General features: G+C 29.9%; 1 protein-coding gene across 1 annotated transcript; it reads left to right on the top strand.

Moving 5' to 3' along the window:
- The first annotated feature begins 319 nt into the window (after positions 1-319).
- Positions 320-9,221, top strand: LOC142332748 (uncharacterized). Its single transcript, XM_075379361.1, has 4 exons — positions 320-340; positions 3,187-3,312; positions 7,100-7,228; positions 8,931-9,221. Exons 1-4 carry the CDS (start codon positions 320-322, stop codon positions 9,219-9,221), a joined length of 567 nt encoding a protein of 188 aa, XP_075235476.1.
- The last annotated feature ends 11,721 nt before the right edge of the window (positions 9,222-20,942 follow it).

Raw genomic sequence — 20,942 nt, 5'->3', positions numbered from 1 at the left:
TTTTCTATTTCCAAGAGTCAAAATGGCGGTCAAGGGACACCATTTTCGAACAATACAAGATGTCCAAAAAGCTGTGACGAAGGTCTTGGAGGATATTACAGAAGATGAGTTCCAGAAATGTTACCATCATAGGTAGAAGCGCTGGAATAAGTGTGTGCAGTCAGAGGGGAACTACTTTGAAGGAGCCATTTGGCCGCCTGTATAATAATTTTCCGTTTTGGAATTATATTTTTAATTAGTTAGTAATATGTTAAATATTACTAACTAATAGTATTATGTTAGAGTATTATGTAGTGTTATGTAATAGTATGGTAGTATTATGTTAGAATATGTTAAATGTGTAAGTTAAGTGCGTAGCATAGACTTTAAAATATTTTATAGGTTATGTTTCTTCCTACGGGTTATCTGCTTTCGTATGACGTAATTTCAGAATGATAAATGTAACTTTGCATTTGTTAATATTCAACTATTATGTTTTTCTGTGAAGTTAATGTGATGTTTCGTTAGTTTCCGCGTAACAGTAAGCTGTAAAAACCACTGTAGAAAAGGGTTTTTATGGATGGCAGGATTATATGAGCTGATAGTTGCACTGCATTACTTTAAATTCGCATTGTCCTAGTGGAAAAGTGCTGCTAGTGTTGTGTTTGAACAGTTATAAATTCCAAACTAAGGGAATATGTAGAGAAAACTAGAACAACTCATATATAAAGCATAAAAAGAGTGCAGGGGCATAACAGAAACCCGAATATTTTCAAATTTATCCTAATTTTCTGTGTTTTTAATAAATTATTTTGCTTAACTATATATCGTTAAATTTGTATGACCATTTAACGTTAAACCTTACAGTTTAATGAACACATTTCTGACACCTTCTTTTAAAGTCCTTTGAATAGATATTCCTCTTGATTAATTTCAAATGATTTCTGTTTTTCTATTTGTAAAAAACAACATTTAATTCACACTATATTTTTATTTTTTAAATTTTCTTACGAGTTGTATTATTATAATTAGTTATTTAGTTAGTAGGTATATATGAATTTAGTCCAATGATTCTTTAATTGCGTTGTCAAAGATATTGTTTTATGATAAAACTAAATTAGGCATAATTTAAAATATAACATAAAACTCTTACGAAAAGCTTTATACATAAATAAAAAGGTTTTCAATATAAACAACATTAAATATAAATTAAAAAAAGAAACCGGTTAAAGTTTAGCTGCTTGTTAAACGTATTGTTGTTAATCATACTTCAGTTACGTAAATACACCGACTTATTTAAAACGTGTTAGAAAATAGATTAGAAAACGAAAATAATAGTGGTAATTAATACATAAAGTTGTAATAATTAGAGGTAAGATTACATAGTAACTTGTCCGGTAAACAGCTGTTGCTGGGAAATGGGAATCTATAGGGCTTCAATTAAACTATTCATGTTTGATGTACCACGTAGTTTACTTATTCACCGTCGTGAAGCGCTGTGTGGTTAATTTTCAGTTAACATTACAAAATATTTTTTAACTTTTTGAAATACATGCATCTTGTTATAAATGTTGTATTTTCATATTATTATTTTATATTTCATAATTATTTATTTTTAATAATTATTGTAAATTTAAATATAGTAACATATGTAATACGTGTCATCAGAAATTACATATCATTATTCGTGAGATGTTAATTTTAATTTGTTAATCATGTTTAATTAACTTAAATTATTTAATTTTTAAATTAGAGTTTCTAAAATCAATTTTAGAAATTTAGAAATAGCGGAAAAATTTTCCCACTAAGAGGAGGTCACCTTCTCTTAGCGGTGTTTGTCGGGTAACGCTAAGAACCAAGCAAAATATATTTTTACTCGTAAGAAGTACAGGAAACCAGTTATAATTAATATTTTTAAGATGGAGGCTGATCGTTTTTAAACCCGCATTCTTAGATCGTTCAAATTTTGGGTCCTCTATCGACCAAACTCTCGTCGTGTAGAAATTACAATACCATGAAATTTTTATAAATCGAACAGGCTTTAATTTTTATTTATCGTCTTATTTTCACAAACGTGAATTTAATGAACACACCGGGTTCCAGGGTGCAGAGGCCCCTAACTAAACAGGAAGGGCAATCAAAGCAAGCCGTGACCGGCTAAATATCCCCCGACTGCATCAAGAAACACAAGTAACCGTATAGAGCAGGCGAAGCCATGATGGGTATACTAGTCCGTAAATAAAGTATCTACAGTCAATCGCCCGAACTGACAAACCTTTTTCTAGACGCGCTGTTATGAAAAAAGTCACCGGATTCTGTGCGTTTCAGTAATGTAAATTTATACGACCTTTTCTCTTGTTCTTTAATAATCGCAAGAAAAAGGAATATTAAATCGAGAAATGATATTACACATAAAAGTTATACGTTTGGTAAAATTACGAATAAATAACGCTTAACAAGAATCGAATTACACATCGTATCGCTGTATTAATGAGAGCGAATAAGATGAAAAAAAGAAATACACAAATTATAATCACTATAAAGTTTAATGTTTTTTTTTTTTTTATAAAAGACCACACCTTTCTCCTCAACTTACCTGTCTTTATAATGTGTAACCGTTGAGAATTTCTATTTTTTAAGATTTTTATGCTACTTTTTCAAAGATTTATATTATCGTTAAGAAACCCGGTTCAGAAATATATATTTAAAAAATCCGGATCTTAACTCTTAATAGGACAGTATAATAATCTTCGAATAAAAGTATCGCTTTAAAACAACAATTTTAAAAAAGTTATTATAAATTTAAGAGTTTTCTCAACAAAATAAACACATTCACATGTGCGTTACAGAAATACTAATGGACATACAATATCTAAAAACTTCTGACCCGATTATAATCGCTTGCAAAGTAGTACAATACCGATATCCTTAACCTTCAGAGACTAAAATACGTACGCTAGTCAAAATATATACAGAGTAAAGTAAATTACAATAGTTTTTAACTTTTTAAAAAACCAAACGTTTTTCAAATTAATAATCGCATAGGAGTAATCTGTATTTGCCGCTAGAAAAAAGACAAACTTGAATTCCAATTAGGTCGGACCAATCTATAATTAATAGATATCGGTGTAATTTCATAAGGTATTTTTGAAATTATTTAATAATATTTTCTTGTTTTTTATATTTAATCTTTCTGTTTTCTTACAGACTCCAGATAATTTGACGATTTCGTCGGGTCAAAATCCTAAAGCCCGACTAGCGACTATGACTATTTTCAATCTTGCACATCGTCATGGAGATAAATTAGAGAAGGCTGGCGAAATGTACTCGATTGTATTTTGCAGTTATACAAATGTAAACTTCTTCCTAAAATTCTTGTTAAGGTTTGTTGTAATTTATCTACAGTTTTCTTTCGCTATTTAAAATAAATTAATAATTTATAATATTATCGAGTTAAAAAAATTATATTTTGTGTGATCTAGAGAGAGTAATTTATGAAGAAAAAAATAAATAAATAACATCTTGCTAGTCTGTATTTCTTAACACAGTAGAATTGTAAATGACTTATTTTTTTGTTCGCTAAATTACGTTTTGTTACTGCATTTTATCTAATTTTTTTCATTTACTAAATCCTCAAGACTATATTTTTCTCCTATGCCGACTATGTCCTGATGAATACTTATTGTTTATCAAGCTTATGTTTTACAGCCGTATATTAATGTTATTAATGTTATATTAATGTATATTAATGTTATTATTTGTTTTGAATTCCTTCATATTTTGTGATATTTATGGAATATATAATATTCATAAATATCACAGATTTAAATATTACAGATTTATGAAATACAGATACGGAATATATAATCGTAAAAGTTTGGTCGAGCTTATTGTTTATCAAGCTTATGTTTTACAGCCGTATATTAATGTTATTAATGTTATATTAATTTATATTAATGTTATTATTTGTTTTGAATTCCTTCATATTTTGTGATATTTATGGAATATATAATATTCATAAATATCACAGATTTAAATATTACAGATTTATGAAATACAGATACGGAATATATAATCGTAAAAGTTTGGTCGGTAATCTCATGTTTTTTGCGATGTAAATCCAGCTAAAGTCGAATGTCGGCTGATTTGCCACCATAAGATCATTTTTATGATCAGCGCTGTCGGAAGCACACTTCTCTCCCAGTGTTTGTAACATCTCAGTGGGAATGACCTTTGCTGACTTTCCCTGGAGAAACATAACCTTCATGAGGTTACTCCACTGACCAGATACTTGCTTTAAACTCTGCCATCTTGGGTTTCACCTACAACAACAAAATATTGTGCGATTCATGAACACCTGATATTTGCAGTTACATACTAAGATTTCAAAATTTCAAACGAGCCCAAAGTTGTTATTCTATTTCAACAACAAGGCATCAAAGCCAAAAATTTTTCATTACCTTCTCGTACACTTTGTTATTAAATAATTTTTGATAATAAATAGTTTTATGAATTTTATGGAACTTTTTCTTATTAACCCGTTACCAGTTTCCTTGTTTTTTTTTTTTTTTGTTTAATGTGAGTATTTTGACTAATAATGACCTAAAATGTAATTTTATAATTTAAATACAATTTTTTTGGCATGCAGAATGTATTCCATTTTTTCCTACTTTTATAGCCTCCGTAGGACTACAAGTCAAGTTTAGTTAGGATGTTTCAGTTTCCTGTTCTCACAGTATTTCTTCATTCTGTCAGATGTTGCCTTTCTTAATTCCTGTGAAATCACCCATCCTGTCCGTTTTCTGTCCTTGGTTTATAATTTAGTTTGTGTGTCTTTTACAATTCCCATTTTCCCTTCAGGTCCGTTACCGTTATCCCCAGTGTTTCTGTGTTTTGTATTTCTGTTAGCCGGTTAATTTAGTTCTTACTTTCCGGTAGTGTTTCTATTCCTTCTTGAGAATTTACTGCCTGGTATTCTGATAAAATGTCCAAAGAAGAAATCATTTTCTTTTTTATTCTGATTGTTACAGGTTCCATTTCCTTATAAACTGAAGAGATTTGTAAGCTTATTCTGTGTGGTATCTCCTGCGGTGAATTTATTTATATTTTGGCTTCTTGGATGCTATTTGCCAAGAGGACTAGATCATCAGTGAGGCCTAGGCAGTTTAGTTTTATGTTTTCTTTCTTTCTTCTGATGTTTGTGTTTTTGGTATTTATTTCATACCGCTCCTCATTGCGAATTCCAAGGCGCAATTGAACAGTAGGTAGTCCATCTCCCTGTCACAGCATTGTGCATATCATGAATGGGTCTCTAAATTGTACTTTAGATGTTATGTTTGTTATCGTTAGTTTTCATTACTAATCATTACTCGTAGTTTTCATTACTCGTAATTTTCATTACTTTTGGGTAGAGTCCTAAATGTCTCAGAATTTGTAGCAACAAGGGTCTGTGAATACAATCGTAGGTTGTTTAAAAGTATTTAAATGTTATAGCTAGCGGTTTGCTCATTCTCTTATAATACACAATCATTAACTTTAGTGTTATTTGTTTAATGGAGCTTCTTCATGGTTTTAATCCTCCCTGATAGTCACCTAGTTCTTCCTCTTATAGGTTTTTAATTTTGTCGTATAAGATTTTTGATAAGATTTTGAATAATTTTGAAGTTCTGTGATGGCATTTCATACGTCTTATACTGTTTACTAGAGGAGGGGGGTTGTTTATCTTTTCTGTCTTTGTTTTAATTAGTATGTTTGTGTTTATTTCTACGGGTTCTGTAGGATCCTTGCAGTTAAATAATTTATTGAATGGTTCTGCGTTTTCTTTGTTATTGTGTTCTTGTCTACCATTTTTATCTTTTAGCATTAGTGTTGGGGAGTTCGTACCTTTATAGTTGTTTGTAGTTGTTCTACCTTTGTAGTAGTTTTGTAATAGTCTCAAGAGTTGTTTTTATGATAGTTTTCTTCTATTCGGTTTGGGAAATCTTGTGATTGTCTATTTATTTTCCTTACTGTTTTGGAGAGCAATTTTCTGGTGTTTTTCAATCGGTTTGCATTTTCTTCAATTTTGTGGCTTTGGAACTTTAACCGTGCTCTGTGTCTTTCTTCATACATTTTATCGCACTCAGAGTTCCACCATAGATGCTTTTTATGGGGATTTTTAGGTGGAAGTTTGTTCATTATGTTTTTTAGTGTTTGAATGATTTCTTCCAGATTGTCTTAATTTTGTTCTTATCTCTTTTTTCTTGATACTTCTCACTTTCGATTACTTTGAGTGGGTCGTAGATGTCTTTCTTCTCCCCGTGTTACTTTTTTCTTTTTTGTGGATTGAATCTTATCTTTATTTTGACTAGTTGTTAGAACCAGTGTCTATTTCTCTCAGGACATTGTGTTTCTCTATGAAATTCCTTGTCTATGCATACATAGTCTAGCTGCCACTCCCCTTTAGTCCAATCTGGCTGTTTCCATGTCTTAAGTTTATTCTGTTTCCTTTTAAAGTATGTCGATTTAGGTATGAGGTTATATATCTTGTAGAGTTCCACAAGTTTTTGTCCGTATTTGTTGGTCCTTTTCTGTGGTGTTCACTTTTCGATGATATTTCTGTACCTTCTTTCTCTGCCCAGTTGGATATTAAAAACTCCTATTTGAATCGTGTTAATTTCTATTTATTTGGTTTATTGTTTGGTCGAGAATTTCCCAGAAATCTTTGACTTCTTTTTTAGATTTATCGTAGTTATTTCTCTCTCATTTAGTTGGAACATCGCATTTATGATTGATTTAGAATTACCGCAACAGTTTAACAGCTTATTTGATTGTAAATATTACAATTTGTAGAATAACTTGTAAGGTGAGTAGCAGCACTTTAACATTTAAATTTGAATGTTAAAATTTTACAAAAGAAACATTTTAGTGGTTTTCCCACGCAAAACCTTGCACATTAAAGTCGCCTAATAATAATAGTATAATAGTAAAAGTAATAGTATATACTATAATAGTAAAAGAGCTGCACTCTTAATGTATGTTGAAAGTGAATTAGAGTTGCAATTTATTTTTATTTTATAAATTATACAAATAATCATAAACATATTTACTTTATAGCATTCATATTTTGTTTTAATTACAGGTAGTAGATTTACTACAACTGAAAGAGGAACAGCTAGATGTTATTAATGGTGATATTGAAAAAGATCCTTTAGTAATTGAAGAGACTGACTCGGTTAAAAGAGAAAATGTAAAAGTTGAAAATGAAAGGGTAAGTGTATTAGATTTTGTATTCAATGGAACACCAATTACACAGACGGACCTTTGCAAGGCCAAAGCTGGATAACTGGAAAGTGTAATTTAAAAAACAGTTATTATACATACTGTACATATCATTTTAATATTTAATAGGTAACACTACGGAAAAAAGTATAAAAAAAATAAATGTATTTCAATAATATTAAAATAAAATTTCGAATATATGTACTGTGTAAGAAAAAACTGTAAAGTGGTACTAAAAAAGCAGTGTGTAGAAATTTTGTTTTATAATTAGTTTAACTAAGGCCTAAATATACACATTGTTTTTTTCTAAATGAATTAAAAAAAGTCAGTTAAAAAATCCAGTAGAATAAAGATTGATAAAAAAAGCCCTTTTGAAACAAGTATTTATTTGAATAGTCTTTAAATTTTTCTATTAACGTGTTATTTTTTTTTTTAATTTACCTAGTCCAAATTTAAGCATTGTAGTTAGTTGGACATCTGGAAAACTGGTGCTCCACTGTGTTAACTTTTCATTATGTAAATTTTGGATTTACATGTCAGCTCTATGACGCCATTTTTTCCCGTCATAGCCGACACTTTGAGTATGTTCCTTTTATTCTTGATTACTGTATGGAGTTTTCGGTACAACAAATTAGACCGTTGTCTTTAATTATCCCAAATGTATGAAAAGTATCCTCATCGCTAAATAAAATATTATTAGGATTGTTTTCAATATGGTGGCAATCATTGGTTTAGTGATTGGCGGCAATCATTTGGTTTAATGTGAAGAAGCGGTTGTAATGTACACTTGCAAATGGAGCGTTTGTGACCGATGTTGTGAACAGTAGAAAAATGAATCTTCAGTCCGTAATGAGATCGCATAATAGACTTATCTGGCAGTGAATGTATCGCTTACTTGATCCACAGTCTCTTAACTGACTGAAACCTTCTGATGATTTCTGGATTGTGAAACCCATCTTCTGGTCTCTAAAAGTCATATCCTTGGAATACAATAGATTTGGATGTAGGAGAATTGACATTCAATTCGGTTCATACAAGCCGTTGAATATACATAACTGATTGAAAGCAAAGCATAAACTGAAAATTTTTTGTGGGGGGTCCACATCTTGATGGACTGCACAATTGCATTCAATTAGGTTTGTCTGCACGTGCATATTCTACTGAATCTGAAAGTATACTGAACAAATCTTTGAGATATATTTTGTTGTTTGAGCCTACATTTAAGAGATTACAGTGACCGATTTCTTAAGTGTAGGCCATTAGTTTTGGATGCTTTCAGCCCAGACATCCTGTGTGTACAATATTTTATGAATATGAAACGTATGGTTTTGTAGGCCTGATCAACATGTATATAGATAAAACGTGAATAATAAATATATTTACCTGTTATAAATTTGCCAAATAGTTTTGTTTTCCTAAAACATGTATATGATAATAAAATTTCAGCCAAATGTGTAAATATACTGTAAGATAAGTAAAGTTCCTTCTTATAACTTATAAGATAAGTTAACTCATTGATGATTAATTAATATCCAAAACCGTATTGATTATGAATATATGTTTAAAATATTCAATTTTGTTATACATGTTTAGTGGCTTTTTACAAGGTATAATACTTAATTTTATTGTAATGCAAATAGTTTTACGTTATTCATAGTTACCTTTAATTATTAGTTATTTTTAATTTACAGGTTATTATTGATAAATGTACCTACAAGGGAAGTACTAAGAATAGCATTACTCATAAGAGATGTGTAAATAATTCAGTATATGATGGAGTTATAAAAGAAAAATCTAATGAATATAAGCGTGCATACGGTGATGTTACTAAAGAAAATTTGATCAAGGATATAAATAGTGAAAATAAGATATGCAGAATGATTTTAAAACACACCTTATTACACATAACAAAGAGAAAAATTATGTATGTAAATTTTGTCAAAAGTTATTCAATTCAAATGTTATTTAGGGAGACATGTTAATATTCATAAAAATGAGAAATTATGTTTGCAACTTTTGTTAAATGTCATTTAAATTTAAAAGCAATTTAAAGAGACATCTTAATATTCATATAAAAGAGAAAATTTATATTTGTACCTTTTGTCAGAATTTTTTTAATCAAAGATTTCATTTAAAATCACATTTAAATATTCATACTAAGGAGAAAAATTATATTTGTCACTTCTGTCAAAAGTCATTTAATTAGTAAATACCATTTAGAGAAACATCTTAATATTCATACAAAAGAGAAAAATTATGTTTGCAACTTCTCTCAAAAGTCATTTAGTACTAAATACCAATTGGAGACACATGTTATAATATTCATAAAAATGAGAGAAATTATGTTTGCAACCTTTGTCAAATGTCATTTAATGGTAAAACCTATTTAAAGAGACATCTTAATATTCATACAAAAGAGAAAAACTATATTTTTACTTTTTGTCAGCTGTTAGAAAATATTAAAAAACCTCAGTTTATTTAAATTTCAGTTTTAGAATTACACGTATAAAATATAAATTGTAATTTTTACGTGATGTTAACATTTTGTTCATAATATAAAATATTTCCCAATTATGTAGTTTGATTTTTTAATATATCTGTGAAATTGAAACTTATGGATTAAATGATAGTATGTATTTAATTTATTTTAAAAGTTGTATTATCGATTAATTTTCAAATGTACATTCCAAGAGATTCACTTTTTAATCTAATAAACAAAGTTCCACAGAAAACAGATTGCTTTTTATTTAAAACATACACCGTTCCTTTTTGTAAAAATAAATAGATTGTATTAGTGTGACTGAATGCAAGTTTATTAAAAATATTTTGTATTATTATGATGATTAAAACTAAACCGAGCTACCTTTTTTGCCCAGCCTACGTGGTGAAAGTGTGTGTACATCCAGGTTTGGATTTCTGTAATCTTAACCTTTCCATTTTAAATGTTTAGTACTCCAACCGTGGAGTTCTGATGGTGGTGGCCTCTTATCAAAAAATAGATTGTTTTGAGATGCAGCATTTATAAAAATTTCATTTTTTTATGTTTAGCGGTTGAGAATAGAATTAGCGTCTGTGTTTATACACTACCTGCACTTGTTATTCTTTTATTTATAATTATTGTAATGCTACTTTATTTTCTTGTTTAGGCATTTATGGACAGTAATTTAAAGATAATTTTTTACACCATTTTTTTTTTTAATTTTTGAATTTTGACTCATTTTCTTTCTCTTTTTTTCAGTTCGTTTCTTTCCACAGCCATTATCTTTTTCTATTTCTTAACTTTTGACTGAAAATTAATTTTCTAAAGAGTTCCTGTTTTAAAAAACTTTCTACAATTTCTACCACACAAGATCCATTTTTTAATCGCTTCAATCTAATTTATTTTGTTTTTCTTTCAGCAAAAATGTATTAATTTTTTTCAGTATTCTATTATTACTTGTTAAAAAGAATTGACAAAAGAAACAATCTTCAGATGCCTATTAAATGTTTTCGTATTTTAATAGAATTACAATGGCTGGAAAATGATTAATGTTCACTGATGACACAAATTCATAAAATAATGAAATTTTAGCAATTCAAAATCTGTGCGATCAAAGAAATCAAAATTTTAAATAAAAAATAGGGTAGTTTTTATTTATTGAAATGGATGATTTATAATTCATAATTTTATTAATTTCCTAGATTGTCCTTTTTTTAATCTAAACTTTTCCTATCGCAATTGGTTTTCCTCCATTCTTTTTACCATCTAGTACACAATTAAAAGGGACCAGAGTGTCATTACCTTAAGCATTTTTTGAATTTAATGATACCGATAATTCAAAATAAATTTAACTTTAGGAAATTGTTCGGTTAAAAAGTTTAACGTTTATGTCCATTTCTAACAGCATAATCGCATACCTTTTTAAAATATAATTATATAGTCCTTGTATTTCACCATTCTTTCACAGATTATTAATCTTACACAAACTATCTGTTGTGTTCATTAACTTCCCTTACTAAACCATCCTGAAGTATTCAAATTGTTTATTGATGTGCTCTTCTAGAAGAAGTGCAAGAACTATCGCATGAAAATAAACAAGAACAAAACAAAAGTAATGAAATGTAATAGAAATAACAAAGATGGACCACTGAATGTGAAAATAGGAGGAGAAAAGATTATGGAGGTAGAAGAATTTTGTTATTTGGGAAGTAAAATTACTAAAGATGGACGAAGCAGGAGCGATATGAAATGCCGAATAGCACAAGCTAAACGAGCCTTCAGTAAGAAATATAATTTGTTTACATCAAAAATTAATTTAAATCTCAGGAAAAGATTTATGAAAGTGTATGTTTGGAGTGTTGCTTTATATGGAAGTGAAACTTGGACAATCGGAGTATCTGAGAAGAAAAGATTAGAAGCTTTTGAAATGTGGTGCTATAGGAGAATGTTAAAAATCAGATGGGTGGATAAAGTGACAAATGAAGAGGTATTGCGGCAAATAGATGAAGAAAGAAGCATTTGGAAAAATATAGTTAAAAGAAGAGACAGACTTATAGGCCACATACTAAGGCATCCTGGAATAGTCGCTTTAATATTGGAAGGACAGGTAGAAGGGAAAAATTGTGTAGGCAGGCCACGTTTGGAGTATGTAAAACAAATTGTTAGGGATGTAGGATGTAGAGGGTATACTGAAATGAAACGACTAGCACTAGATAGGGAATCTTGGAGAGCTGCATCAAACCAGTCAAATGACTGAAGACAAAAAAAAAAAAAAAAAGAAAAAAAAAGTGCTCTTCTATTCTATTCTCTACAATTTTTGATAAGATTGTATAAGCGACTGAAAGAAAAGAAGTTCCTCAGTAATTACACTGTTAAACATAATTTTTATGTATTAACATGCGATACGTGATTTTAATCTGTTTTTTTTATGCTGAAAACAAATATGAACTCAGAATCTTTCTATCAGTCACTATTTTTGAAATTTTTTTTAATTTTAATTAACGTATATTGTTTTTCATTTTTCCGTGAACTTAGCATTTTAAGCTCCTATATATTGTATTTTGTTAGCTCGTTTTTTATTGTTTAACTTTAACGTAATTTGTAAGCTATAAATAAACAATCCTAGACAAAGAATTAAATCATATCACAGTCGCATATTATGTCATCATATCAAATACTGAAGAGAGAGCCTTCATGGACAAGATTAATCATGTCTGAGGAGGTCAAAACATGTAGCTGAAAACACAGCTGTGTTTGTTTTAAACACTGGATTTAGGAATGGATTAATTTTGTTTAGTCTTAATTATGTCTTAGGTTTGTTAACTTAACAAAGGCATGCGGATGCCTTTTGTTGTGTATGTGTTGAGTTTATCGTAAAATCAAATAGAAAAAACATAAGATGAGACTCCTCGTATAGAATGCACTAATGTTCTGTATATTTAAGAGGATGGCTGAAAGGTACATGGAAGGCTTTGCTATTTGGTGTACTTATGGTTTGGCGTGAATGAAAGGATCTTGTAACTGATTGTTACTTTTTTTTTAACAAGTGTGTCTGGAATTTCTAAAAAAAATTTAAACATACTGTAAAATACCCTTCATTGCAATCTGCAATCAGGCCTGTACCTACAGTGAAATTATTCCGGTTCCTGAGCCACCTGTGAATGTATGTTTCAAAAGCAGCGATGAAGAGTCAGGCAGTACTGAAGAAGTCAACAATGATTTTGATTTTGAATTATCTTCCAATAAGCCACATCTTATATCACAAGGTGAATTAAATGTCTTGGTTAGGGATTTAAATTTATCAAAAATCAAGCTGAACTGTTAAGATCAAGTCTGCTAGGCTGGAATTTACTTTAAAAAAATACAAAAATTTTGGGCTTTCAAAGCCGACAAAAAGAACTTTCTCAGTATTTTATTGAGGAAAATAATTTGGTTTATTGCACAAATATTGATGAGTTTATGATGCAGTTAGGACAAGTTCATAAACCTGAGGTTTGAGGCCTTTTCATAGATTCATCCAAGTATAGTTTAAAAGCGGTTTTACTACACAATAGCAAATATCCTTCGATACAAATCGCTTGTAGTATTAATTTGAAAGAGGTGTACGATGTGATGAAAGACTTTCTTGAAAAAATAAGTTATAAAAAACATAGCTGGAACATATGTGGTGATTTGAAAGTTACAGCTATTTTGTTAAGCTGCAGTTAGGCTATACTAAGTACATGTGTTTTGTTTGCGAATGGGACAGCCGAGCTAGGCATAAACATTAGGTTACCAAAGAGTGGAAGAAACAAGACAACTTAACTCCAAATGGGAAAAATATTATTCACGACCCCTTAGTTGAACCCAAAAAAATATTTTTACCTCCTCACCATATCAAGCTAGGACTATTGAAAAATTTTGTAAAAACAATGAAGAAGGATAGTCCCGGACTTTTGTACATCAGGCGGAAATTTCCGAATGTAAGTGAAGGAAAAATTAAACAAGGAATATTTGTTGGTTCTCAAGTAAGAGAGTCGGTCAAATATGATGTATTAAACACGATATTAAATATTGTAGAAAGTGCAGCTTGGGCTTCATTTAAAGATGTTTGTAAAAATTTTCTTGGCAAACAAAAATCCGACAATTACCATGACATTTTTAATCAACTCTTACTTAATACACAGCTATAGGATGTAATAAATCTTTGAAAATACATTTTTTCTATTCACATCTGGATTTTTCTCGGACAACCTTGGAGACATAAGTGATGAACACTGTGAACGTTTCCACCAAGACATTTCGGTGATGGAAAGCCGCTATAAAGGGAAATGTAATATTAAAATGCTAGTCGATTATTGTTGGACATTAATTCAGGATATGCCTGAGGGTTTTTATAAAAGAAAAGCATCAGTGAAATAATTCTAACACAGATATGGCCGTGCAAATTTATAATTTTATCTGTAAAATTATAAATTTTACAGATTTTAACTATATTTTCCCTTAATTTCTTTTGAAGCGTAATTTAATTTAAAACTAAGGGTGATAGAATAATTGTATTTACAGATCTGTAATGCATGCATAAAAGCAATTCAAGAAATGGTATCACACTTAGAGAAACATTAAAAAACCTTTTTTGTCTATCAGTGTTATAACATCTATTTTTCTCCTTTTGTGTAGGGGATGAATTAAGGTAGATTGCCTTTCTTGTGGAATTTCCAAATAATTTCTCTTGATAGAACATACATTAATTAACTAATCATGATAATTTTAAAAGTTGCACAGTTATTGAGTTCCCTCTCCGCAGGATGCTTCATTATTTTTTTTAGAAATCTGATTATATATTTTTTATTTGGGAAACTTAAAGCGTTATAAACTTTAAAACTCCCTGACTAATAGTCATTAAGGCAGGAGTTATTAAGGCAGGACGATGTAGACCTATTCGTTACGCTAAACATTTCTGTTCTGGTACCCGTATGTTTCGGTGTGATTTTAAAGATGTTTCGCGTCAAAAACGCCAAAATATTGTATAAATATATAGAAAATATCAAAATCGATTCCACTGTTAACGCTAAAACTCTGTTTCAGTCACACGACTTTGTGAAAACCTTTTTCTGAACATCTAAAACGAATATTTAAATGAAAATATAGGCGAGTAAATAATACAAAATAAAAATGTATTAACGGTAATGTAAACACGTATATAAAATTCTTCTTTTTTGAGATGACGGGCATCGACTACTTTGATCATTTTTTCCTATGAAAACGGAATATTGTAGAGTTTGAAAAATACTGTGCCTGACCGGGATTCGATTCAAACCTGGGACTTACGAGTGAAAGGCTGTAACCCTACCACACCGCTACAGAGATCGGCAAAAGGTATTTAGAATATAAAATATTTTATTTATTCTAAATACGTTAGTTATAAAAAAAAATATAACGATAAAGATTTATTCAAAATAAACGATCGGAAATTTATTAAATTAACTATTTTACGTTTTAACCGCTTATTAATTTTTTCGCAAAAGAGGTCTAAGTTTCTCCCAGTAGTTATTCTGTCCAGTTGTAAAGAACACGAGTCAGTATACAAGTGAGGTTGACGGTGTAATTAATGCGTAAAAATTATTGCGGTAATTAAACACTAAAATATCATCGTTAACAAATTATACGATTATATCGTTAAAATTTTAATATGTAACAAAGTAAATAATTCTATAAAATAGCAAACAATAGCGTATTATGAACTAAACGTAACCATGTATAATTAATGCCCTTATGAAGTAACAACGCTATTCACTATACGTGTGTCTGCATTAGAACGTTGTTAAAAGGCAGTCACTTCTTAACGGTATTTCATTCTATCAAATCCGGGTATGAACGCTGTTGTTTTCGTGATTACTCGGCTATCTTCGGGTCGGTAGAGAGCAACTCGTCTAGTACTACGTCATGTTTTTATTTCAACTCTCGATGAGTGTAGTCGGTTTTTATTAATGTGTTTGTGCTTTGATATGAATGCACGCGTTATGAATCTATTATATTGTAAGTATATATTTATTTTATATTTGTTAAATAAAACTAATATATTTATCGATAACAGATAAAATACGCTTTATTTGTAATCGTACATTTCTGTTTAATTCGTCGTATGAATTTTCTTAAGTTCTATATTAAACTACAAAGAATAGCGGCAATTTAGTAGACGTTTAGACATATTTAATTACGTGAAAAACTTTAAAATAATTACGTATCTTTCTTTGTCTTCTTTATTTAATTTCTTAACGTTTGAAATTTTTATTTTAAAAATCATCTTCGAGTAGAATATTTATCGTGTCAGTCTTCAATGAGGTTTCTTTCGATTATTAAATTATCGCGTGAATTAAATATCAGACATATTATCTGATAATAATAATACAGTTAGGAAGTAAAGTTAGGACAGTAAAGGAAGATCCGTTTCATGCTATGAAAAATTTTCAATAACCCATGATAGAAGTTACGCTCAAAAGCATACATCACAAGTTCGCACGACCTGCCCTTCATGTCCACAAAAAAAAAATTCATGTGTATAATAAATATCTTATGATTATCATAAATGCTTCAAGAAATAGTTTTTGTGACATAATACAAAAGAACGTTTTTCTTTATACATTATTTCCTAAGTGTTTCTAATTTTGTAATAAAACAAATAGATTTGCTTTCCATGTGTCTTATTGGTTTTTTTTCCTTTCATATTACAATCTTTTATTTCATAAAACTTGTAACTGTTTCACTTTATGTTTTCATACTACAATTCTCTAACAAAATCTAAAACATAAAACAAATTTTCTTCATTGTTAGTTACATCAGTTGAGTATTTCAGGAATTCTCACGGGCTCTGGTGACATTTTCATTGCAAAACTCGTATATGGACCGTGAGTATCTACAAAACACTCACCTGTAAAAACAAATATCTGAAGAAAAAAATTTAATATTTGTTTTTATATCAATCTTGGAACACTAGAGAGTCCAAAACTGAGTTAAAAAATTTCTAGGTTCTGGGGAAGATTTACCAAATATACCCCTGGGAGTCAACTGCTAAGAATCAATTTTTTTTAACTAATATTTCTTCCGCTACCTCTTCAGGCTACCTGACGACATATAGACCCGCAGTCTGGTCTTTGGAACTCTCGCTAATTGTAATCTTAATTAGCAATCGTTTTGCTGTTAAAGCTATATATTTAAACTTATATTTGGGTATAAAATAAATAATATGGTACATACAGCCTATTAGCCCCAAGTCAAATGTACGTCGACTACTCTCACATCGATATAAAATACCAAATTTTACCAACTGGTAAAATTAAATAAAGTTAAAAGAATTTAGGGACAGACTCCACTTTTATGACTAGACTGATTTGCCGTTCTTCTTTTAGCTGCGCGATTACCGAATGCGGTCTATGTCTGCACACCGTTATGGTACTAGCCGATGGCAGGATCTACCTTCACAAAAATCGACTTTGTTGGCTACAGTTGAATGAATCGACTGATTTCCGTACATTCAATTCAGCAGTATGGCTTATGTCATAACCGTTATTGACAGACCATTTTTCCTCTTGGCTTTTATGGTAAGGGTTTCTGTTATTGTGTTTTGGTGGTTAAGTTATTATCTTTGAATATGTAATTAGTATATATAATTTTTTTATGACCGCATAAGAACATTTTAGTCAGTTCATTATCCAAGTCTCTTCGATGGAACTGTTTGGGCAAGAAAGATTAGAATATATTAAGTTATACTAATAGTATAATTATTACTTAAGTAATAATTATACTATTTTAATAAATTAAGTTGTCTTCTTTTTTTGTTCAATATTTAAGTTATTTCTCTAATGAACATTTTGTAAGGTTTTCCATTAAATTTTCTTGCTTTGTGATTTTTAATTTATTTTGCCATCATATCAAAATGTGTTTTAGGTCACTGCAGAGTATTAGCATTTGCATGTTCGTGCAGGATGAAGACAGTTTAAAGCCTGCCAAACTAGCTATTTTAAAGATAATTGCTACTATATTATCTCTTAACTATCATTTTTTTGCCAGGTTCTAATTATCAACATAATCTGGCTTGGTGGTCTACAAATGTAATGAGCTACTGGTACTTGCTCAAAAGAAGGGATTCAGCTCTCTAAAAAAATTGTCAGTATAAATTTTATTTTCGTTTGGATCTTTTTTAACCACTCAGGGGCAACCGGTAATCGCCTAGAAGACGCTGCCTCGGTTGGCCCTGAGTGACATGGCTGTAGATTAACCCACCCTGTGCATGCAGCTAACATCGCTGTCCTGTCCGTCAGGGTCCCTCCTGGTTCATTTAGACATCATGAATACTGCTTCTGGTCGCCACCACACCCCTCCTCAGAAAGGCTACCTTTCCCGTCATTATACCCTAATCAGGGTCCGAGTATGCACCCCATGCATACCCTCCCATGAATCGCGCACCCGCCTCACATACCTTGAGGGTCTTCAATGCTTCATTGGAGCACCCACACCAAACACTCTTGTGTGTGGATGGACTAGAAATGTCCTCAGCATTGAGGCTACCTCCATTGTCCCTACATGTGTCCACGATTCAACCCATACCAACCTAATTTTTTTCGCCAGTCCTTTTTTTTTACACACTCATTCATACATTTATCCCCCAGGCAATAACCCCTTGGCATATTCCTAGTATTTCTAGGTGTCTTCTAACCGGTCATGATGGGGCTGTAGTAATAGAAAAAAAAAAAACTAAACATAATTAAGTGACAAAGACTTCACTGAATAATAGCATTCACATGTCAAAGAATCATAACGACTTGTGGTATTGGACTACTAATTGAAAAAACTGGCTAAAAGACCAACAAGTACTTCATAAACAATTGATATAGCAGAAAGTCCATATTTAACAAAAAGGTAAATAAAAGATGGCCGTGAAAAATACTTCAATAGACATTTTCTAACCTAACATATAGAACAATATAAAATGCACATATTCAAAATCATTATTTACATTTGAATTATTTTATAATAATGGTATAACTTACTACTTATTCATGTTGTGTTTTCTTTTAAGTAATAATGTGAACTAAAATTATTTCCAATATCTTTCAAACATCTTTATAATAAAATAATTGATTCTATTTACAACAATAGGGTTATTTTTTAAAAAAATATGAGGAAAATCAGTGGTTCCCAACCAACTATTCATGAAAATATAGTGAGTGGTTGAACTTCTTGTAACAGAATATTGTAATCTGCTATAGCATTTAAAAATACATAGTATGACACTGTAAAGAACTAACCATTATAATAATAAACACGCGCATGCGCGCATACACACACACACACACACACACACACACACACACACACACACACACATACGCCAAAACCTTAAGTAACAATGAATCTATCAATTCAGGAATTCGTAAATTTTAGTTGGTTAAACATGAAATTGTTAAATATTTTGTTGCTTTTACAGATTGTTGTAATTTTGATAGTCTATTACGAAATCCTTTTATAGCAAATTTTTAATCTTTTCAGATAAATCAGCGACATATGGTAATGAAACATAATTCTCACTCTTATTGGGTTGGTTGGCTGATATATTATTATAGTGTTTATGAATGAATAATTATAATTTTTTAATAGATATTTTTCGTTTTTATATATTCTGGTCTATCTTCAGGGGTTTGTAAATTTTATTACTCTGCAAGATTCTTTACTGATTTTTTATGTGATATTGGTTGTGTTGATAGAAAATTTAGGTATCTGCGTGAAGATGTTGGTTTTATGTACCATTTTTTTTAAATATTTTCTTTTCGGCATGAGTTATTGTTAAATCCAAAAAGTGTATACCGTTAATCTCAACTTCCTTTGTAAATTGTATTTATTCATTAGATAGGTTAAATTCTTTTAATGTTAAATCAATATCCTGTTCATGTGCACATACTAGAATGTCATCTACGTATTTTTTATAGAATGAGACCTTAATATTTAATTTTTTATTACTTTATTTTCTAAATATTCCACAGTAGGTTTGCTAAGCAGGCTGAGATAGGTGACCCCCATCGCTTAACCATAGCATTGTTCATATAATTTGTTTTTAAATTTAAAGTACATATCTATGAAAATATTTATTCTAATTATTTTTTTTTAATTTTGTTATTTTTTTTCAATTTCAATTTATTTGCTTTCTATCGGTTCAATCACTAAATTCTTCGGAATGCTGGTACATAATGAAATTACATCGAAGGAAATTAATTTGTGGTGTGTGAGTATTAATTGCTTATTAATAAATGTGTGGAATTCCCATGAATCTTTGATGTATTTATTTTTTTCGTTTACTACATAGGATAATTATATTTATGTAATTTCATTACTCCGTAAATTCTTGGCGGTATCGCGTTTTCGATACTTATCAATTTTGCTTCTTCTTTTGTTATATACCCATGTGCAGACAACCATTTGGCTATTTTATTATTTTCCAGCTGTAATTTATGAGTTGGATCCCTTTTATTTCTCTGTTTGTGGTTTTATTATTTAACATATTTTCCATTTTTGTTATCATTATTGTTTATTTCAGTTATCATTGTTGTCAATGATAACTGTTTTATTATCTCTGTTACACTGTATGAATTTTTTTTGTTTTTGATGCGATTATGACTGACTACATTTTCTATTATTTTTTCCGCTTTCGCATTTACTATGTTGTTACTGTATACTCTCATTTTGATTTTATTATTATATGCTTTAGTAGGCTATTACTTTTATTTATTTGTATTGCCTGGCATGTATTATTCCGTATTTTATTTTTTTCTTCCTCACTGTCAACATTTCTAATGGCGTTTTCAATATTTATAATAAATTTTTTTGTTGGAGACGGTTTGTTGGTAACCGTGTCTCGCTCGTGATTATTTAATGTTAGCGGTAACGCAAATTTAGGTCCTAACGATAAACTTTTAATTACATATTCAGGAATCTGTAATGTTCATAAATTTTGTATCTATTTTTCGATGTATTCAACGAAGTAAGTTTTGCCGTACTTATTTCTTAAGCGGTTGAAATTTTAATATTTTTTTCTTTGATAATTTTAAAACTATTTTCGAATTTGTATTCTTCCCAAATTATAAAAATCTCAAATAATTGTGTAGGTAACCTTTAAGTTATTTATTTCTGTAGAAATATCATCGTTAATATTCTTTTCAATCTGTATTGTATCTTTTATTAGCAAATTTAG

Source organism: Lycorma delicatula, chromosome 12, assembly GCF_047948215.1.
Source record: "Lycorma delicatula isolate Av1 chromosome 12, ASM4794821v1, whole genome shotgun sequence".
NCBI classification, from domain to species: domain Eukaryota; kingdom Metazoa; phylum Arthropoda; class Insecta; order Hemiptera; family Fulgoridae; genus Lycorma; species Lycorma delicatula.
This window is presented reverse-complemented; position numbering and strand designations above follow the sequence as displayed.